This window comes from Protopterus annectens, chromosome 7.part0 (assembly GCF_019279795.1).
Source record: "Protopterus annectens isolate FY-2018-M chromosome 7.part0, PAN1.0, whole genome shotgun sequence".
In the NCBI taxonomy this organism is placed as follows: domain Eukaryota; kingdom Metazoa; phylum Chordata; order Ceratodontiformes; family Protopteridae; genus Protopterus; species Protopterus annectens.
In genome coordinates, this window is record NC_056739.1 from 315,358,340 (window position 1) to 315,380,940 (window position 22,601).

A 22,601-nucleotide genomic window follows, 5' to 3' on the forward strand; every position below is an offset into this window, starting at 1 on the left:
CAGGGAAGGGGTCTGAGGCAGGTGCCATGGTTGTAGCAGTGTCAGACTGTGCAAGAGGGGGTACCAGTGCTGGCGTGGCCAGTCTGGTGCAATCAGTACTGGCTTGTCCTGTTTGATCTTTAGTAGAACCTTCAAGAGGAGAGGCATAGGGGGAAAGGCATAAACCAAGAGGCTTTCCCAGGTAAACAACAGGGCATCCACTTTCCAAGCTAGACTTTAGGGATTCTGGTTCAGAATTTGTTCAATTGGTAGTTCTGAGGGGAGGCAAAGAGGTCTACCTCTGGGGTCCCCCATTTGTTCCTCAAGAGGTTGAATATTTTGGGTTCTAGTTTCCATTCATGTGGGTCTATGAGATTTCTGCTTAAGTTGTTTGCCAGTGAATTTAGTTTGCCTGGCATGAATTGAGCTTGTAGGTGCACTTGGTAGTTCAAGGCTGTGCTCCACAGAGCCATGGCTAGTCTGCAGAGAGGGTAGGAGTGGGTCCCCCCTTGCTTGTTTATGTACCACATAACTGTGGTGTTGTCTGTCTTTACCAATAGTTGTCCTGGAAGAATAAGGTCTTTGAAGGCTGTCCGAGCATTCTGCACAGCTAACATTTCTTTTTGATTGATATGCAGGTGCATTTGTCTCTGGTTCCATTTGCTCGGAATACACTGCCCTGCCATGTGAGCTCCCCCCATGTCTGATGCGTCTGTTGTTAGGGTTTGGGCGGCAGGGGGTAGAGTGAAAGGGAGTCCCTTGTTGTGGTAGCAGGCCTCGGCCCACCAAAGGAACTCTGTCCTTAGACAAGGAATGATAGGAATCATTGTTTCTAGGTCCTGAGAATGTTGACACCATAGACTTTTTAGATACCACTGGAGTTTCCTCATATGCAGTCTTACATATGGAATTAGCAGAATGCAGGAGGCCATGAACCCCAGAGCTTGCAGTACTTTCCTTGGAGATAGCTGGGTTTTTGTGGCTAATAGTTTAAAATAGGTTGTCAAATAAACTTGTTTCTCCAGAGTGAGGAATGCCATCTGGGAAGTTGTGTTGAAGCCTGCTCTCAGGAATACAATCTGTTGGCAGGGTACTAGGTGAGATTCCTTTTCATTGATGGTGTAACCCAGTGAGGTTAGAAGTTTCTTTACAAATGCCAGGTGTTGTAATAGCAAGTCCTGGCTTTCTGCCTGAATCAGACAATCGTCCAAGTATGGGTAAATTTGAATATTTCTTCGCCTGCAAAATGTAATGGCGAGCTAGACACTTTGTGAACACCCTGGGCGCAGTAGATAAGCCAAAGGGAAGTGCAGAGAACTGAAAGTGCATGGAGCCCGCCCTGAAATGTAGGTATTGTCTGCAGGATTCTCTTATTGGGATGTGCAGGTAAGCTTCCTTTAAGTCTAGGGTTGCAAGCCAGGCATCCTTGGTTAGCACAGGAAGAAGCTGTTGAAGAGTTAGCATTTTGAATTTTGAAACCACCAGAAAGGTGTTGAGAATAGAGAGGTCCAGGATAGGACACCAGGAGTTTTCGTTTCTGGGTACCAGAAAAAGTCTTGAGTAAAAACCTTGTCCCCTTAGTTCTGTTGGGACAGGCTGAATAGCCCTGATACTGAGAAGAGAGAGAACCTGCTGTTGGGCCTCTGCCCATTGATTTGGGGGGAGGTCTGGCCAACCATTTGGGGTTGGTAGTGTGTGAAAGTGGAATCTGTATCTGCAGGAAACTATGTTCAAAACCCATTTGCCCTGGGTAATGAGTTCCCAGTTTTTTGTATGCAGGGAGAGCTTTCCTCCTAAGGGAGCAAGTAGTTGAGCAGGGCTTGAAAGGATTAAGGTTAAGTCATTGTGCCATTTTTCTGTAAGGGGGTTGCTTACTACTCCCTGCTTTGGAAGTGTGAGCCTCCCACTGCTTAGATCTGTGCATAGTCTGAGACTGAAGTCTTGGTGGTCTGCTGTTCCTTGGTTTGGACTGAGAAGGCCTGGAAGGGACTGGAAAGGACCAGTTCTTTGAAGGCCAATGCCTACTGAATCTGGGAGGCTGTACTTGTAGAAAATCTTTAACAGTCTGCATAGATTTAGCTTTCTCCTCTATCCTTTTGAGGAATTCCTCTGCCTTGTTGCCAAAAAGGCAATCTTGGTTTAAGGGTGCATCCAGTAATTTAGCTTTAACATGATTTGGTAAGTTTTGTTCCTTAAGCCAAGCATGCCTTCTAAGTACAGACCCAGTGACAGCAGACCTGCAAGATGCTTCTAAAGCATCAAAACCACATTGCAAAGTATGTTTACCAACTTGTTCTGCAGAATGCAATAAATCTTGCAAGTCTTTGTGTTCAGCACGGTCAGGAATCAACATCATTTTCTGTTTAGTAGTCCCATAATATGTTGCTGATACTTTAACATATGAAACTGGCAACTTAAAGCCCTAATGGCCAAAGTAGCACAAGTGTATACTTTCTTACCCAATCTGTCTAAGGCTCTAGAATCTCTATCAGAAGGGGTAGGATTTTTCTCAGCAGTAGCCTTAATGCCTTTTGGTCCTTGGGAAATGGTCTCTGGATCCGCAGTAGGATTCTTGAAGAGGAACTTGTGAAAGTCAGGTACTCTGTAGTACCTGTCAGGTTTTCTGGGAGCTGGAGGTAAAGTGTCTGGGGTAAGGCTAGATTCCAAGAAAACATCATCTACAATAGCCAGAACAGGAGGGATACTTAGAGGCCTATGTTGAGGCAGGGAGTAAGAATTCCCTAAATCTCTTTTTGGACTCAGAATAGTCATGGCTTTCCCAGCAGAAATGCTCCCTAAGGGTATTGCAGGGTTTCACCAAAAGAAAAATCTTCTGGAGGGGAAGCAGAGGGAATGGAATCCTCTGCATCAGAATCCTCATAAGTAGATAGGGGCAAATCCTGGTAATTAGAAGGAGCAGAGATATCAGATTCCTGATCAGAAATATTAGAAAAAAAAATGTTCTAGGTCTCTTAGAGGGGGAAGGCTGGCTTCCCCTAATTAAGGTAATAAGGTCTTCAGCCATTCTAAGCATTTGTTTTTGAGGCATATGGGCCTGAGTCAGCGGTTTGGTCTGTTTTCTAGGCGTAGTGGGAGTTTTAGGCCTGAGGAATTCGGTACTTCTAGTTGGAAACTATGCCGTTGGTTTAATATGAGAGTCCGTAGGCCTGAATACACCCTCAGAAGCCGGTGCCTGCACAGTGGCTCCTGACCCATCCAAGGTAGAAACGTTCCATAGTCAAAGAAGCATCTCACGGCATACCGGTCTCTGATGGGTCTCAGTAGAGGCCTACGAATCTGTAGTAGCAGGTATCAGGGGCTGTGAAAGCGCCTCACTGAGTATCGGCGGACTGGCGACTAGCTTAACGGAAGCATTGTCGGAAGTTCTGGACCTATGCGGTCTGTCTCTGTCTTTATCCTTACTTTTTTTGGAAGATCAGTAGTTGGATGGCTTAACAAAGCCATTTTGGAGTATGGAGATCGAGAACGAAAGTATTTAGCTACAAAAACAGCCCGGCGACAAATAGTTTGGGCATTGAACAAGGCACAAAATTGACAGCGAGGGACATCGTGGTCTGGGCCTAAACAGGTGACGCAGTAAGAATGAAAATCTCTAGGAGGTATTTTCTTTCCACAGACAAGACAATTGTTAATTTTTTCTGACATCTGTTAGAGCAAGAAAAAAGATTCCCCAGTGGGGTACTTATCTTTGTTTTTGAAGACTTCTGGTCTGAAACTCAAACGAAAATTTCAGGAGTCGGCCGACCGGCACTTGCGAACTGCTTCTGCTTTGGGCACCGCACATCAAGAAAGACTGATATAATGGCGTCGGCTGCATGTTTTATACCCCTGACGACCTGACGTCATGGAAGAAGTGACAGCATCCGACGCAGAAATCCAAAGACTCTGGTATTCAGGCCGGCTGAGGGCTACCTGCAGACAGATAACCCAAATGTGATGACAGCAACAGTGAAACATGAACAACATCAGATTACAGTGATTCGGGCATATGGGCAGAAAAGCAGAAGACAGTTTAGTGAAGATGATTTGGGACAGACAGGAAGAAGGCAAGAGGAAATGAGGGCATTCAGCAAAGAGGTGGATGGATTGTGTAACAGAAATTCTGTGAGTCAGGCATTAGTGTCAAAGAAGCTAGGAGTGTGGCACTGAATCGAGAGAGATGGCGACAGTTAACAGGACACCCTGACCCCATACAGAAAAATGGGGAAAAAGGGTTTGAAAATGATGAATGGGGAGAAAACCTTCAAAGTCAGACATACATGCAGTCAGGTAACATAACACACTAAATACAGTGGTTATTACAAAAAAAAAAAACACGTTATAAAAAATGTAATTACATGCCTGAGTACACAAGGCTACTTAATAGCAGTAGGAAAAAAAAGTTAATGTAAGAAACTGAATAGAAAGTCTCACATCATGATTTGAAACTACTAGAAAAAGTACATCATGATTTGGACTTAGTTAAAAATATGTTGGTTAAGCATGACTTTTTATTTAAATCAGCATAAAATTATGCAATTTGCTAATGGCATGAGGTTCCTACTCCTGAAAAGGTTTGAAAAGATATAATAATGGTTACACTTAACAAAATATCTACATCTTAACAGCCTTTCAGTGTACATTATACATAAAACTGCCTCTACTACTTTTGGTTAAGTAATTATAGGGTGCAACACTGGCTACTATGACAGTATCTAAGACTGTGTGTAGCAAACTGGATTAGCAAAACTCTTTATTGTTAATTATAATTAATCTACACACAGTATGAAGTTTACATACTAACTTTTCTTATAATGTTACTGGTTATTTTATAACAAAAATGTCAATGCACAGATGATCATATGCTACACAAACAGTGGTGTTTGGAACTCTGGAATAAAGTGCCATTACAAAACTGTTTGTTTTGCTTTGAAGACGAATACCAATGTGACCAAGATAAGTCAGTAAGTGCCATTTTCTAGGATTTATTGATTTAAGAGGTTGGTAACTTACTCATTGTGTGTCCAGTTGATATCAACAATGCTCTCAACTCCTTTGGAAAGTTCCTTCACCTGGACAATGTTTTGCTGTTGCACGGACTGCAGGAATTTGGAAAACTAAAGATAATTAAAAAAAAAAAATTGAAGACAATATAAAGATTGTATGCCATATACAGCAATAAGGGTACTTGACCCAACTGACTATATAACCATGATAATCCAGCAAGCATTTTAAATACAGTCTACAACTTGAACTGCTGTTATCAGTTCATCCCAACATTTTCTCCATTTCACCAAGCTCTCCCATATATATATATATATATATATATATATATATATATATATAGTGTTAGATATGTTTAGAAATGTATAAATGCATGTGCACATCTATTTGCTAGTTAGTTGCATATACACGTCTGTTGCTATAATATATGTAGGAATAATAGTCAGGTAGATGTATGTATTTCTGTTTGCTAGCATAGGTATATTAAAGGGTTAAACTGTTCTTGGCTGAAAGCAAGGGAAAAAAATCAAATAAATAAGGTGGCATTCATTCAAGCAATGTAACATGAAGTCTGATACAGCTTGAGACAAGCTGAATGTTCAGTGTCTAAAACATGCTTTAAGGACTACAGATAAGGATCCAGGTGCAAGGAAAGAACTGTTATGCAATTCACCTTGAAACAAGAACACAAAGGAACTTATTTAACAGACTGCATGACATCAAGGGCAGGGATATCCAAAGACAGTTTTCACACAGACCAGAAAAGACTCTCTAAATACCAAGATAATGACTTTGAGAGTTCCCAAAACAGTGCTTTCATAAGAATGTATATATGTGAGATGTAATCTGTTTTCTAGGGAGATCTGTTAGAGCTGTTTCATGGAGAACATCATTCATGTTGTATTGAAAAGAAACCTGAAGACATAAAACCCTGCAAGCTACACTGTATTGTATGTCTCATCTGTTATATAGACAGTTATTTTAATAGTTATGGTGCACAGTTTAAAAGGTTAATAATCTGCAAAGTTTATGTGCAGTCATCACACTTTGGTTTTCTACAAGGCACGCAGCATTCAGCACAGACATCGAAACATCTACAATTAATCAATGGCAAGCCTAGCCTGCATTTAAACACTGGGGAAGTGGTGCAGTGTCTGTGCCTTGTATAAGGTCACTTCAGTGAAAGCGCAGTAGCTAACATGTATGTATATGCACGTGATTGGGTCCGGAACAAAGGCACTTTGATTTCTTCAGTCTGCAGCAGTACAGTTCCTTAGACGCCTGAATCCAAAAAAGGAATGCCATGCAGAAAGTAAGTAGTGCCATCAATTCTACAAGATTGGTAACACTTCAGGTTTGAGTCTGTAACTGCTAGATTCGTGTTGAGTCTGTAACTGCTAGATTCGTGTTATCAGCTTTTCAAGTAACTACAAAAGTTTTCCAACCATCTATGGTGCTCATAAGTGGCCAGCTGAAGTCAACGTGGTCTTTGGTAAAAAAAAAATGTTGGTAGTTACATATCTATGAATGCCATAAATCAGGCTAGTACAAAAGATGGTAAATACAGTAGGACTATTATTGTGTCAATTTTAGATAGACTACAGAAGCTGTGTAAATAGCATATTAGCAAATGTAAGACCTTATTAGGGCAAGTTGACATTCAAAAAATATGTAAATGCATTACTTTTGACTGGTATCTTAAACAGCAACATGATTGGTATGACAGCAATGTTTACAGTGCATGTAATATAAAACTGCTTTCTGTGTGCAATGTCATAAAAGTACTATTGTTAAGGGTAAACAACCAGATAATGGTCATACACTTGCATTATATGTCCTGTCACCACATGTAAAATGTTAATTTCAAAGTTACATCAGTCAAGTCAGTCATTGACAGAATCTTCTGCACATCTTGTTAGACAAAAGTGGCATCAAAATACTGCACAGATAACCGAGACAATGTTCATGGTGAACTGACAAAAAGATTTAATGAACATCTAAGAGACACAGTGAATTCAGAAAGTTTAAACAACATATGCAAAGACTTTTTCAGATGTGCATAAGAGATTTAGAGTCATCAGAACAAAATACTAAAATGCATCAGACATCTGTGCAAAATCACAAGACAAAAATAATCTGGTTAATAAAGAGTTAAAGCAACAACAATTAGCTACACTGACAAAAAGAAAGATTCTAGACCTGACCCAGCAGTTAAATACACTAATAAAAAATAATTTACGACATACTATTCTACATCTAGAAAATGGTTAGCATACACAGCAGAATCTAATGTAACTTTCATTCTGTTAAAGCAAGACACTTAGCACTTAAACAGTAACGTAAAACGTATGATTCTGTTCTCATAGCATAGATGCAGAGATAGTCTCATAGCTAAATCACCATTTTAAATGACAAAACAGTTCTAGGGCATAAAAATCAAATAAAAGTAGTTAAAAGCAGTAAAGACATGAGGTCACAAGACTGACATGCATGTATTTTCTTTTCACCTAAAGTGCATCTGTTTAAAATAATGCACAAGAGCAAAAGGCAGACAACAACAAATGTAAATATATCTGTTTTAGGCATGTGCTAGCTAAGACAATATTTTGTAATTGCATAACAGCATCAAACATAGCAGAGACTCCAGCAAAAACAATATTCAAAAGTAATATAAGGTTGTACTGAGTACATAATGCTACAATTAAATCCCAAGTTTAAAATTTATGCATAGTTAGACAAATTAGAAATATTTATTATAGTTGTAAGTGTTCTACAAATGTATTCTAATATCAAGTTGAAAGAGTATTAGCAAATGACTGAAGGTAAAAAAAAGTGCTGAAAGGGTTAAGAGATATACTATGGTTTAACAGTCTGGAATGCGTAGGACAATAAAAAAGTAAAACATTTTGATTTATGTGAGCTCAAATCTTTCCAGGCTGGAATGGGTAGTTACAAGGAAGGTTGCATAAGATAAAATGTTACTGGTATTGAAATTTACAAGGTCAAAAATGAGAAGTATTCATACAGCATTAAGCAAAAAAGAAACAAAGTTTGCAAAAATCCTATTTAATAATTGCAATAAAACATCACATTTGTGCATACATGTCATTAATAATCTGTTTGCAAGTAAATACTAAAAGTAATAAAAATCTCAGTTACAGCCAGTAAATGAGCCAATGGTATGCAGTTAAAATAAATTATGCAGGTCCCTTGCCAAGTAGCAGTAAACATCTTTTCAAAATGGGTAAAGGCATTTCCTACTAAAACTATGACAGCAAAATCAACAGCAGAAGCTTTATAAAAAATATTTATTTTTTTGTCATCAGAAATGGCCAAAAATGATCAAATCAGACAATGGTCCACAGGTTGTTAGTAACCTAATAAAGCAAATGTGTAAGACCAAAGTGTCGCAGTTTGGGTAACAGCCAGGGAGCAGGCATACATTCAGTTCTCACAGCATAAAGTAAATAAACAATGCTACAATAAAATGCTGTTTACTACAGGGTGAAAGGGCATGCTTTAATTTTTAGACTGACTGAGTAAACAGTACTGTAAAAAGAACTAAAATAAAGGTACAATGAAAAACATATTGGTCTCTGCTAATAATTCAGTAATTATTAAAAGACAACCATGCTTTTTTACTGTAATTAAGTAATTAAAGTATCATCAACATGTACGGTAGTAAAACAAAAATACCAAAGCTACATTTTAATGTTTCAAGTAATGTAATTTGCAGGCTTCAGTTTAATACTAAGTTTGTAAACTAGACTGAGTGTACATTTCAGCCATGTATGTACAAATACAAAAACATTCTGTACAAGCAAGCGTACGCTGTACAGTAAATGGTTTAATATTTAAACATCATTGTTTTCGATCTGCGTAAATGGACAATTTTGCATTCAAGTTTTAAACCGTTCACAGAAATTGCTACTCAATTTATTTTATATAGTAACAAGCCAAAGCTTGACATTTATGACGTCTGTTTTATTTAAAAAAAAAAGACTGCAATGCCTTTGCAAGAATATCCACAAGCATTGTTAATATAAAATCACTGTATAGAGTCATATTCAGCAATTGCAAAATACAGTTCATAACTGGTAAAATGAAAAAAGTCGTTAAATTAAACAGTTCGTCCATTTTTTATAGTAATGCTTGTTATCAATGAGTTGACAATAACTTGCTGCATCAAAAGGTATTTTTAAAATAAAACAGAGGGAATTGTTAGATATGTTTAGAAAGTTATAAGTGCACGTGCACAGCTATTTGCTACTTAGATGCATATACACATATGTTGCTATAATATACGTAGGAATAACATAGTCAGACGCATGTATTTCTGTTTGCTAGCATAAGTATATTAAAGGGTTAAACTGTTCTTAGCTGAAAGCAAGGAAAAAATCAAATAAATAAAGTGGCATTCATTCATGCATGCAATGTAAGAAAGTCTGGTACAGCTTGAGACAAGCTGAATGTTCAGTGTCTAAAACATGCTTCAAGGACTACAGATACGGATCCAGGTGCAAGGAAAGAACAGTTACATAATTCACCTTGAAACAAGAACACAAAGGAGCTTATTAACAGACTGCATGACATCAAGTGCAGGGGTATCCAAAGTCAGTTTTCACACAGACCAGAAAAGACTCCCTAAATACCAAAGTAATGACTCAGAGTTCCCAAAAGAGTGCTTTCATTAAGAATGTATATATGTGAGATGTAATCTGTATTCTAGGGATATCTGTTTAGCTGTTTCATGAAGAACATCATTTATGCTGTATTGAAAAGAAACCTGAAGACATTAAACCTTGTAAGCTAAACAGTATTGTACGTCTCGTCTGTTATATAGTCAATTATTGCGCACAGTTTAAAAGGTTAAAAATCTGCAAAGTTTATGTGCAGTCATCACACTTTAGTTTTCTACAAGGCACGCAGCATTCAGCACAGACATCTAAACATCTACTATTAATTTATCATATGGCACTAAACTGAGATGCATAAATTGCACTGCCCCTTCTTATAGAATATGTTAATTTCCACTCCTCCTCCTTTCCTGTTCCCCTCTCTGCCAGCAAGACATTCAGAACACAGTATCAATAAAACTAATTCAATGTAGAAAATACATAAATTCACCATATCAATGATTTGTTAACTATGTCTTCTAAAAGAAAAGCATTCACCATTCAATCCATTTCAAATGCCATTTCGCAGATTCATCATTATCTCTTTAAGAGATGAACACTATTGCAAAACCATTGAAAAAGCTAATTGGCTACCTATGAAACAAAGAGCTGATTTGCTATGTGCTTCTCAACTAACTGAAACTTATAAAGAATGACACCTTCCCTCCACTAACTTCCAAACTATTCAGAGATGCATCAACATACAACCTTAGACATCTCAAGCACTCATGTCCTCCCCTCCAAACCCTACAATCCAGGCTTTGCTGAACAGGCCATGCTTTCTCAGTTCTCAAACTGTGGTAATCTTTCCCTTCTTTTCTTAAAGATCATTCCTCTTACCCCATTTTCCGCTCACAAATAAAAGCACATTTCAAAACTCTAGGCAAATACAACTGCTATCTCTGTTCATATAACAATCTCTTCACTCCCTTCTTCTGTCTACATACCTTACTTTGATTATTTTTGGTTGTGATTCTTTCAGAATGTCAACTCTGATGCCACAATATATATAATGCAGGTATATACTGTGTTTTGTCACTTACTCTGTATATAATGGCCTTTACTCCCTCAAGCTAACTATATTCATTACATATATAATATGTGCATTCATTGCATTTTATCATTCATATAATGTTGTGTAACTATTGTGTTTTCCTTGAGCTCAGACTAAAAAGAGTCCAATAGGATCACTGCTCTACCCCCATTAACAAATTCAAATGAAATAAATGAGTTTTCTTTTCGTTGTTTTTTATTACCCAACATGACAATATATTTTGCTTATCTCCTTTACTTGTCACATTGACTACAGCTAGACATCTTAATTTTTCTGTGTGGCACAATGTAACTTATACAATTACTATTTATATGTTTAATGAATTTAACAGGATGAGCACTAAATCTTATCCAAGTGCTCATATTTTGATTGCTATGTGCTCTTTAAACATACAAAGCATTCCTGAGGAATGGAAAATGGGAACAGAGATTTAACCTGCAAAGAAAATCTTAAAAAGCATACAGGCAACTTCAAACCAGTTGACTGGAGGCTAGTTCCTACATACTGAAAACAAAAATGTTTTTCAGATTCTGATCTTTAAAACAAATTAGCAAGAATTTTCCAAAGGCAGATCTTGTAAAATAATTGTAAACATATATAATAAGGACACTTCTTCATGGACAAAGGGGAACTGCTAATGTGGTACCAAACAACAAGGACACCACCAATAAACTCAAAAAGCCATTACTGTGAAAGTCAATAAAACAGCGAAACGCACAGTTGAAAGTACCATAAAATTTAATAAACAATACAATGTACTGAGCACTTTCGTCTTATAACAAAGACTTCATCAGAGTGATGCACAAGGGGAGTCAGTATCAATATATATACAGTGAATAATCAATCACAAGGCTGCAACAATTAACACATTTTATAAACAAATTAAAATAAAAAAAATTCCTATAAAAACCTGACACAAGTGGGTTGTATAATGCATGCATTAAATTTACCAGAATCACCTTTATTAGCTCAAAATCTATAACAAAGTATGTAAAAATAAATAAATATATATATATATATATATATATATATATATATATATATATATATATATATATATATGAATTAAATGATACCTGCTTTCAGAAACAGAAATGGTATCGTTCATGCCAGGGGCAAGCGAGTCATTAAGCCTTACCTGCCAACTTAGTTCTTAGACTTCCAATGAAGATTCGATATCCCTACATAACAAAGTCACCAAAACCTGATCAATAACAAAGAAGGTGAACTTCCTAAAACTGGGACATAAATTTTAATGCCTGTATAAGGTGCTGGTGGTTTTCTTCCTATTAATTTCATAAATGTGTTCCCTTATCCTGTCTCTCAACCTAGTAATAAAAATAGCATGGTTCCAAAGTTACCTGACATTCAGTACTTTTTAAATTTACCACACTAATTCATTGTCTGTCATTGTGCCACTAAAGACAGGAGCCCCCCAAGGCTCAATATTAACTCCCCGTCCTCCTTCGGCACTTGGTAATGATGTTTTCCCCTTAACTCCCTTATCCCAATGTTGTCTTCTGTACTGATGATGTTCATCTTATTGAATCTAGCAAAATACATTCTGGCCAACACGAAAAAAATTACAAAACAATTTCACTGATATCTGTAGATGCTCACTTGGTAAACACTTAACCCTCCCCAAGAAAACAATGTAAGGGTCTTTGGAAGTACGCAGAAAGTGGTTTCAGTCCCCTCTTCTGTTGAGGGATCACCAAGGCAACAATACTCCCAATGTCTTGAGCAATACCTTAAACTGGGACTAAATGCATTGCACTCCTTCACTTCTCGCACAGATACAATTACCAATAACGTTTTGGTGCGATTAAAATTTTGCCACATCATTATACAGCTTCTATAACTGATTGCTTGAACTGCCATTTTCAAAAATATTCTACTTCTAAAACTTGATTATGGTTTATCTTTGCTGACTCTGCATTTATCTTACAATATTAAGGAAAAAAAAACAAAATCTTAAAATTCACGCTTGTAGCAGATTCTCTTGTAAGCAGTGGCACCCTACTTAATGACACTGTGTGGCTATCAATAATACATAGGTCCACTTTTCTTGTCTGCACTCCACGTTTCAAAGTCTTAAACTTGTGCTACTGTGCCCCCCCCCCCCCCCCCATGAAAACAGCACTCATATTTAGGCACAAAATTAGCCCCTGAGAGACTTATTAAATGCCAACCTTTCTCTTGCCCATCCAAGCGTCAAAACTGCTATTATGGAAAGATCATTCACTAGACGAGGTCCTCCCTTTTGGAATACCCTTCCCAGAGAAGTAAAAACCCAAGACATACTTGAGGCCTTTAAACATGCTTTCAAAGATCATCTTCTTAATGTAGTCCAATGCACCTGCTACTGTTGCAATGGTTAATACCAAGTAACAATTCAAGCTATTAGCCACTTTGTACATTACTGGCCTTGTTCCTGTATTCTTATATTGCTTTAAATGTTACCTGATGTTTCTGTAATGTATAGTCCTCTTGCTTATAACTTATGTTTTTACCAAGTTATTTGTACTTCCTGATAGCTCTTGTTTATTGCCAGTGTACTAGTACTGAGACTGTATATGCCATAACTTGCTTTTTTTCTAATTATGCACCATTTTCTATGTTTATTCTGCATTTTATATGTGAACTGCTGCTCACTGAGCCTGGGTCATGCCTGAAAAGGGGCAATTGACCAGCCCACAGTTTTGGCAAATGGTACACAGGTAACCTGAAAATGGTTCATCTCCCAGGTCCATGCTTACACTTGTCAAGGGTATCAGAACTTGTCAAATATTTGGGATGCATGGCTAGGCTTAAAAAGGCCCTTGTGGTCATTAGCTTAGTAAACACCTATGAACCTATAAAAAAATGAACCTACATAAAACACAGTTGCGTCAGGTTTTAATGTGATAATACAGACAATGTATTTTGAGACTTTTTATTAATATGAACTGTGATTCCACATCTTAAAATAACAAAAGACACATCAGAAAGTTAACATTAAAGCTTAAGAAATGTAGTCGTTAGTATTTTGTTTCAACTGTTCCATGACCAAGATTAAACTCACCTTTTTATAACTGGATTTCTTAATGTCAAGTGTCTTTCCTTTAGGGCTGTGAAAAAAAGGAGAGACTCTAAATAGGTCTTAATAAAGAGTCAGAGGTAAAAACTTTTTTTATGTTGACCAAGGCAACTTTAAAACATACAGTTATTAATTAAATATACAACAAGAAATCAACATCTGGGTAAGTCGACACCTCTTGTGGCTTACCTGGCAAACTAATATAAAATAAAATGTAATGAAATCCTAAGAAAACTACCAAGTGTTGCAAGTGTGCAGTAAAATGCACTAGGATAACCTTAACAAGAAATAAAAACGCAATCTTCACTAATTTCACACACACACACACACACACACACACACGATTGTAACTTAAAAATCTCAATACTCATCTAATTGAAAAGTTTCTGTGGGTGTTAAAAACTTTTGTGGGTGTTAAAAACAAAGGCTGCACAAATGAGTGAATGCTTATTTGTGCAAATCACATATGGTTAAGTTTAATTTTATACAGCACAGGTAAGTAGGAGTGTGCATGAAAATTAACATTTGAATGAAAAAGTGATTGTGAAGACGTGAAAGATTGTCTTATAGCAGTTGTTCATGCACAAATGTTTGTTAGTTAAGGTTAGAGGAAGGTTTAGGTAAAGGAATAGCTTCAGTATTACATGTTTTTTGGTGTGTGTGTCTGTGTGTGTGCGTGTCTGTGTCTGTGTGTGTGTGTGTGCGTGTCTGTGTGTGTGCGTGTCTGTGTGTGTGCGTGTCTGTGTGTGTGCGTGTCTGTGTGTGTGCGTGTCTGTGTGTGTGCGTGTCTGTGTGTGTGCGTGTCTGTGTGTGTGCGTGTCTGTGTGTGTGCGTGTCTGTGTGTGCGTGTCTGTGTGTGTGCGTGTCTGTGTGTGTGCGTGTCTGTGTGTGTGCGTGTCTGTGTGTGTGCGTGTCTGTGTGTGTGTGTGTGTGTGTCTTTTGTCCTGTTTGGTGGTACTGTTATGGAAAGGATTTTTAGTAATGTAATGTGTAGGGTTAGTGTTGGTATACATGAGTAAGGTGGTGCAGAGGTACCCTGCTATGTTAGGATACCAAAGAATACAGATTAAGAGGAAGGCTTGTTACCAAGCACTTTATTTAGTTGACTGACACATCATTGTGCTGATTGTGGTAGTTCACTACAATGTGGGATGAGGTAGTACGGCTGCTTATCACTGCTGTAATCCCTCTTTAATGAAATCTGGCTGTGAAAGTCCCTATTCAGGTGGGAAAAAAATGAAAGTTAACTAGAGAACAGTACTTGCATACTCAGGCTCTATAAACTCTATCTAGGACACCAAAACATAACCAAATGAAGAGAAGCAGCTATTAAAAGTATGCTACTTGCTTGGATGCAGTTTTGTATGCCTAGTTAGGCCTAAATAATGATTCAGGACTAATGTTTATCCCAAGTTTCTATTCAGTGAATTCTGTAGGCAGCTTCACAGTAAGCAAGCTTTTACCACAAACACACAAACACACACACACACACACACACACACACACACAGACACACACACACACACACAACAAATTCTTAGGTGACTCACCAGCATGAGTACATGTGGCTGCGAAGGAATGTGCTGGTCAGCAGAGGGAGCTCCGACTTCTTCACTTTACTTTTCAGTGCATGTAGGAAACACTGCCACAGCAGCTCATCCATTTGCTCTGCATGAGTGAGACAGAAAAATACAAGCCTCCTCAAGTTCAAGCATACTATACAGCAACCAATAGCCACAAATATGTATGTGTGAAATGTGTGAGTGAAAATACTTTTCATTCTTGAAACAAAGCACTCAGCAACATTACTTCCATAAGCAGTGACTTCAAGAGTGGCAATCTAGAGCCAGGGTTTACACTGCTGGGTGTCTAACCTGTGATGGTAGTTCATCCACACCCCACACTCATGCCTATGGCAATTTAGAGTGTCCAGTCCGCCTACTGCATGTCTTTGTGATGTGGGAGGAAACCCAAGTGAACAATGGCAGGACATGCACACTCCACACAGAAGGCACCCAGCAGAGAATGGAACCAAGGAACCTCTGTGAGGCAACAATGCTATTCACTGCACCATTGTGCTGCCCACAGCAGTTGTGTTCTGAATATGTGACAAAACAAAGTTAGTTACATTTCAATTTAAATTAAATTTCCATAATATTTTGAGTATAGCGTTAAGATTAATTTCCACTAAGCAGTGTAACATAATCCATTCTAGCTCACATATTTATATCTTCTAACTTTTAAAGAATGGGTATTATATATGACCATGTAGCTTTATGGGTAATGAGCTCAATATATTTGTTAGAATGCCACATAGTACAATCCTGTTTGTGGAAAGATCAGTCAGAATAGACATCACTGAGATCAGACCACATACACCTAACTGTGTTACTTAAGCCATTTGTCATGAGACCACCCCCTTCCCCCAGCCACACACACATACACAGTCTGATGTGTCCTTCAGATGAATTCTTGAATTCTCACATTTATAGAAACAAGGCATCAAACTGGCCAAAGCCAGATACAGCTTTATTTCTGCATCTTCTTGAGTTAGTGCATTTCTTATTAAAGCCACTAATTTGTAGGACTATGGATAGAGAGAGATGTTTATAAGTTTTTAACCACATTTCCCATTTATCTTTTCTAGCTTTTCCACTGATCCTTCACAGCATACATAGTTACCTGTGAACCAGACTCTAGGTTCTTCAGGTCGCTCAACTTCTTAGTGCAAGCAATCTGAGACAAAGGCACAAAAATAGGAATAGGTTTTAAATATTGCCCTTATAAACTTAGATAGTTGATAGGATATGTGTTGGCATGTATTTTTCAGAAGGATGTGAAGGATGAAACTAAAATGTATGTTGTTATTTAGTGACTTCAATCCTCAATGATTTGCCAGAAAACCACAAATTTTCTGATGGACAGACCAAAAATATGTAGCAAAAATCTGGACATTCTGAGAAGATTGGGAGAGCCGAGACTAATGGTCAATTTCCAGGTCCATTTCGATTGTCTGTCTTGAAATATCTATAGTCTATGTCTAAATGTAGACAGTCCCCAGAAACGCACATAATATACTCTGTTAAAAAAATACATTTTTTTGTAAGGAACATTGCTAAAAGCATCTAAAAGAACAGTCAATGACCTGCTTACTAAATGGATAAACACTGGTTATGACTTCCATTACGCATCACAATAGTCTCCCACTCTTCCTTCTACTTTCTCACATTATATCAAATGACATACAAGCAAACAAAAGTTAAGTACTTACAGTAAGAGCAGATGTGCACTGGTAGTTGCAACTCCTTCACTTCTAGGACTTAAAACTACAGTATAAAGTCAGGTCACCCCCTAAAACGTTCCAAGGCTAATGAAGCTCCTCCCCCACAATGATCATCCTCTGCATCTCAAACCATAACCTCCAGCGCTTGGTAGACCACAAGGCAAAGCCTATACTAATAAGAATGAAACAGCCCACACAAGAAAAGGAAAAACAAGCTCAGAATGAAAGGCATCCAGAGGACCCCAGGGAGATAGATCCATATAGTGATTTGCAGCTTCTTCACTGACCTATCATTAAGGTAAGTACATAACTTTCATATATGATGAAGGGGGGCTAATTCCATTTCTAGAGCCCAAAGCTAAACACCTTTGGTGCATCTTCAAAACAAGATACGGTAAAAATTGTAGTTCTGCTCTGTACCAGCAGGCAATATAAAAGTTATAATGCCTTACTTAAGTGCTTCATGGTACACAATTAATGGTTGCACAAATGTAATCTTCTGAAGCATTGCAAAAGAAAACTTGTGTGGTAGCTATAAATCTGGTTGTATGGGCATTTATAACTGGAGTGGTTTTCCCAATTTTGTTGTTATCAGAAAGTAATACAATAAGACAGCCATTACAAATGTGTAGCTTTAAAAACGTGTGCCCAAACATTTGGGGCAATAGGATATGAACACCTGCAACTCCTTCCATATAGATCTGGTCCTCTCCAAATACAAACTGAGCGGTCTGTGGACTCCCATGCAATGCAGCAAATACCTGCCTATTATCATAATTTGGAAAGAAAATGGGGAGCTCGACAAACTGGTTTATATGACACACTGTTGACAACATAAGCAAAACAGAGGGACTGTTCCTCAAGGAAACCTATCCCTGTGGAAGACATGATATCAAGGATGAGTACTCATTGCCTGCTACTCTGACACATTTCATGCCAAAGGAATAAAGACTTCCAAGTAACAAATATTATTTCTGCTAAGAGGCAGTCTCAAAGAGAGGCAAAGTTTCTTCACCATATGATAAAGGTCTTAAGGAGGGACAGTGGACTGGATGTGAGGATGAAGAAGAAAGGCCCACCTCAGAAAGGTTTTACATACTTTAAAGAATGCCAAAGAATGGGAGTTGGTCTACTGATGTAAGTTAGACATATAAGCTAGGTGCACTTTGATTAATGAAAACTGGAGTCCAGGGTAAAACATTTGGGCAAGCTACCCATGGGGAACAGCAGCAGTGAAAGGGTCAATGTCTCTGGCCATGATCCAAGCTAAGAAATGTTCTTCCACTGGGAACAGAGTGCTTTAGCCTTTTTGTTCCTCAGTGGAGACAAGAGTCAGGTATTAGAAATCTAGTCTACAAATCTTGTGTGAACTGTCCTAGTCCCATTCCTTTGCAGCTTGAGAGCTCGCTGCAAGCTGCCTTTGAGAGATGCATGTGAGCTTCTAAGCAAATGCTTTTACAGCATGGACATACAAAGGCTTTTCATTCTGTAGTGATACATCATCAGCTGAACTAGCCAAGCTGCCTCCTCCCTTCTCCCAGGATGGGCGAACCAGTGTCACACACTCAATCCCATCCTCTAGTTCCTCCAAAGTTATGGTTCTAGTTAAACACTGGTTACCTGGGATGTAGTCAGGGCTTAGTCCATCTGCACCATTGGGTTGAGTCAACCTTGGAAAATCTTGAACAAGTAGGATTCCCAATCATCAGCACCAAGGACAGGAGAGGTTTCTCAGGGACTGCTGCAGCACATTTACTTCTTTTAAGATGTAAACAGCTGTAAAGGTGAAGATTCTGTCTATAGCCATCTGCCAGACCCACACTCTACAGCAGATATGCGTAATTGCTGCCCTGTTTACTTATATATATCATGCAGAACTGGTCTGACCTAGGAGTGTAGCAACAAGGAAGCAGAAGAGGGCAGCCTCCTTGGGTGTAAGGTGTCAGATGGCACAATCAGGAAGTGCAATTACTGCATTCTTTTTCCTGTTCTATCATTTCTGAATGCTGGTACAGAAAGGCACTTCATCACTTTGTGTGTGGTAAACTATAGCAAGCCATTTGCAACAAATGTAGCAATCAACTTGCTACAATTTAAAAAAGAACACTATCTGAAGCCTCAGCAAATGGACATGGAGACCCCCCCTCCTCTAAAGACATCAATTTCTTACATATCCTGGAGAAACAAACATGAACTTCCTAGCCTGTTATGAATTATCTGTCAACAAAACCTGCAATAGGTTCAGCTGCCAAGACCAGATCATCTACAATGTGACTGATGAGAACAGTCTGTCAATCTAAAGTCAAGTCTGATGGGTCTAACAAAGAGGAAAGCCAAGACAGTATAGTGGTTTGGGAGCCACTAACAGTTCACTCTTCCCTGCTAAACATACATATTCAGACACACACTCATTACTTGGAAATCGTGACTGTTAATTAGCCCTAAAACACAACGGAAGGCTTGTGAGGATCACCAAAGAATCTCCAGCTATGCCAAAAGAAAAGCAATCCTCTCAAGTCAAGTTTAGACATGATTTCTCAAGAGTTTATGAGGAACCTCCCACAAAGGACAACTGATGATTGATGCCTCTCCTCTCAAGCCAATACCAACAGGAGGCAGTCATTTAAGTAAAGACATGAACTGAGGTCCTTCTCCTGCAGGGCTTCCACTATAGCAGCTAGCAAGTTAGTAAACAATCTTGTGGAGAGTAGCCTTTAAAATCAAGCACTTTACACTAAAAGCTGTACCCATCCAAATTAAAGCAAATGAATCTTAATTACAGACAAAAGGGACTGATATGGCATAACTATCCGTTAAATCCAGCCACAACATAAAAATAATTACAATGAGCAGGAACAGAGAAAACTTTGGTCTGACTCACAACTTCAACTTTAACTCCTGTTTACATGTTGATCATATTTTATTTAACTAAGTTTGTTGAGTTCATACTTACCAGGAACTTGTTGGAAAGTTTATAGTTTAAGCTACCACTCTGCTATACAGCTGCTTAAGATAGTGGGTATGCAACTAGCCCCTCCCTCCTCCAGAGTATTAGGTGACAATCAGGACTGCAAATATTTAGCCAGCAGTTCCTCATAATTTATGGCCCTCCTCACCATATATGAAGTTTTTTTCTTCCTAGAAAGCACAGTGAGAAAAGCTTACTTGTTTTACACATCCTAGACCAAACCCAGGTAGGCTTGCCCAAAGGGCTCCCTCCCCAAAAGAGGCATCCAGGCTAGCATGTGCTGCTCCTTGAAAGAGGACAACTTGATCTATACTATCCTGTGCAGATTTGCCTAAGCCTACTGCCAGAGTAACAGCATCATCACACTCAAAACTTCAGTAGACCACATAGAAGTCCATTGCAAAATAACTGCAATGAGTTTAACCAGATTTTCTGGATACAAAAATAATACAGATATACCAACTTATTTAGCATATGATCCAGAAGAAAACAGTGGAGTGTGTGTGCGTGTCAGAGAGAGAGAGAGATAGAGAAAAGAGAGTTGAGGTACCCAAGCCCCAGTGTTATACATAACACCTGTCCACCGTTATCCAAGTACTGGACTCCTTAACAGGGAACAAGTTGGACAGGTGCCATGGTCTTTTAGGTGCTAGACCAAAGAGATCACCCAGTAGTCTGCCTTACGATACCTATTCAGATACACAATCCACACAGATAAGGACTTGCAGATGACATCTGTCTTCTTGGGAGCCAACGGAGGAGAGTTTGGATAGATCCAGTCATCAAAGATGGCATCCTTAAGCATGGTCTCCAATGGGGAAGGAAATAAAGTACAGCCCTTTATACCAACTCTCACACACTGATTTAAATGTTTCTTGGTATATGAAAGAACAGCTATATGCCATACCAAGGAGGACTTTAGAGTCTCCCTAAAAAGTAAAGGTGATGCAGATGGGTAAAGTGTAGAAGAATTCTTTGTTCTTATCCGTTAGTGATATGTGGGCCTTGTACTTCTCAGAGTCCCAGTTTCTGGGCACACTGACAGGAAGTGACTCCCCCCCCCAAACCCCTACTTCCCCTGGAGTGGGTGTGCACTTACTATACATAAAAGGGATCAAAGATGAGACTGGTGAGCACCTAGGGCAAGGTGATGGGGCCATGAGACCAGTAGAAACAACAGACAAAGGCACAGCTGAAGCAGAAGAGGCTGATACAGGCTTGCAGGAATAGATATCTGCCCATGTTCTCTAGAGATCCAACACTGCACCAAAAAGTAAAGATTCTACAGTCAGTCAAAGAACTGACAAATGTCTAATTTATGGCATTACCATAAGAGTACTACTGATAACGAAGCATTGTTGCATGCATCTGTAACATCCAACATGTAGAGGTCTGAGGGAAAGGCCTGTAAATATTAAGCAAGTTCCATAGGACTCCAAGGATCTCTCAACAGATGTAGATGCATGATGCAGATATTTAACTGCATCGGAAATAGTCAAGGCAACTCAAGTAGAATCCTATCCCCAGGTGGTGGCATACGTCCACCACCTCATGGCCTATTTGCCTATCAGTGATAACTACAAGCTCAACCTTCCACCACTAATGGGAAGCAGGTATCTCAAGGTCCAAGTGGCTGCCATAGACCAATGTCAGGTACAGCAGAGAGTCGATTATCCGAAATGTCAATTATCTGAAAGCAGCCTTCCAAAGTTTTCGAGTAGGAAAATTAAAAGTCTGAATATGTAAACTTTATACGTATTTGCTTGTGTGTGTGTTTTGTGCTTGTACTGCAATAATATACTATACTGTTTTGTACTTACAGTAAATTTGTTTTATTTTTCTTATTTAATGTTCATCAAAAACATTTTTAGAAGTTTTTTATCTGGTTCAATTATATGTTTAATTATGCAGAGTTCTGATAACTGTCTAGTATATATAGCCTACTCATACATATTCTACTCAACATATCATTTGTCTGTAGTTCTTTACTTGGTTTGTAGTCGACTTTCAGAGCATACTTCTGTGCTCTGTAAATTAAGTGACATACATTGCAATTTCAGAATTGTCTTGTGCAAAGTCTATTTGAATATGCTTTGCAAGGGTTTATGGTGCATCAACACCTTAAACTCTTTCCATGGAATTTCTCACATCCCAACATTAATGTTTACTCTTCTATCTTTGCACATCTGTCTGACTCGTAGCAAATGGTCTTAGCTTCTCTTAAAATCGTAGCTCCTATACCATTCTGACTGGCATCTATTGCAAAATAATCTGGCTTATTCACACTATAATGTCTTGGTACTGTTGCTTCTGTAACCCAAACTAGTTTCTTAAACATTTCAAGGCTCTTTACAGCTTCACTCCCTAACTACATTTTGTTCTAATAACTGTCTCAGTGGCACAATTATCTCAGACAAATTATGTACACTGTTTTTTTTTTTTTTTTTTTTAAGACACTGGGTCTTTCCTTGAAACCCCAATAATTTCTTTGTCTTTTGGCTTCAGCACTTTTATTACTGTTCTGAGACTTTTGTAACAGACTTCACACCCTCTGAAAT

General features: G+C 38.5%; 1 protein-coding gene across 1 annotated transcript in view; it reads right to left on the reverse strand.

Annotated features, from left to right (window-relative positions):
- Positions 1 to 22,601, reverse strand: part of EIF2D (eukaryotic translation initiation factor 2D) — a 486,000-nt gene that overhangs the window by 207,883 nt on the left and 255,516 nt on the right. The window contains exons 7-9 of the mRNA XM_044076862.1: positions 15,343 to 15,460; positions 13,778 to 13,823; positions 4,993 to 5,096 (exon numbers count right to left, since the gene is read on the reverse strand). Coding sequence (XP_043932797.1) covers positions 4,993 to 5,096; positions 13,778 to 13,823; positions 15,343 to 15,460 — 268 coding nt within the window. The remainder of the gene's footprint in view (positions 1 to 4,992; positions 5,097 to 13,777; positions 13,824 to 15,342; positions 15,461 to 22,601) is intronic.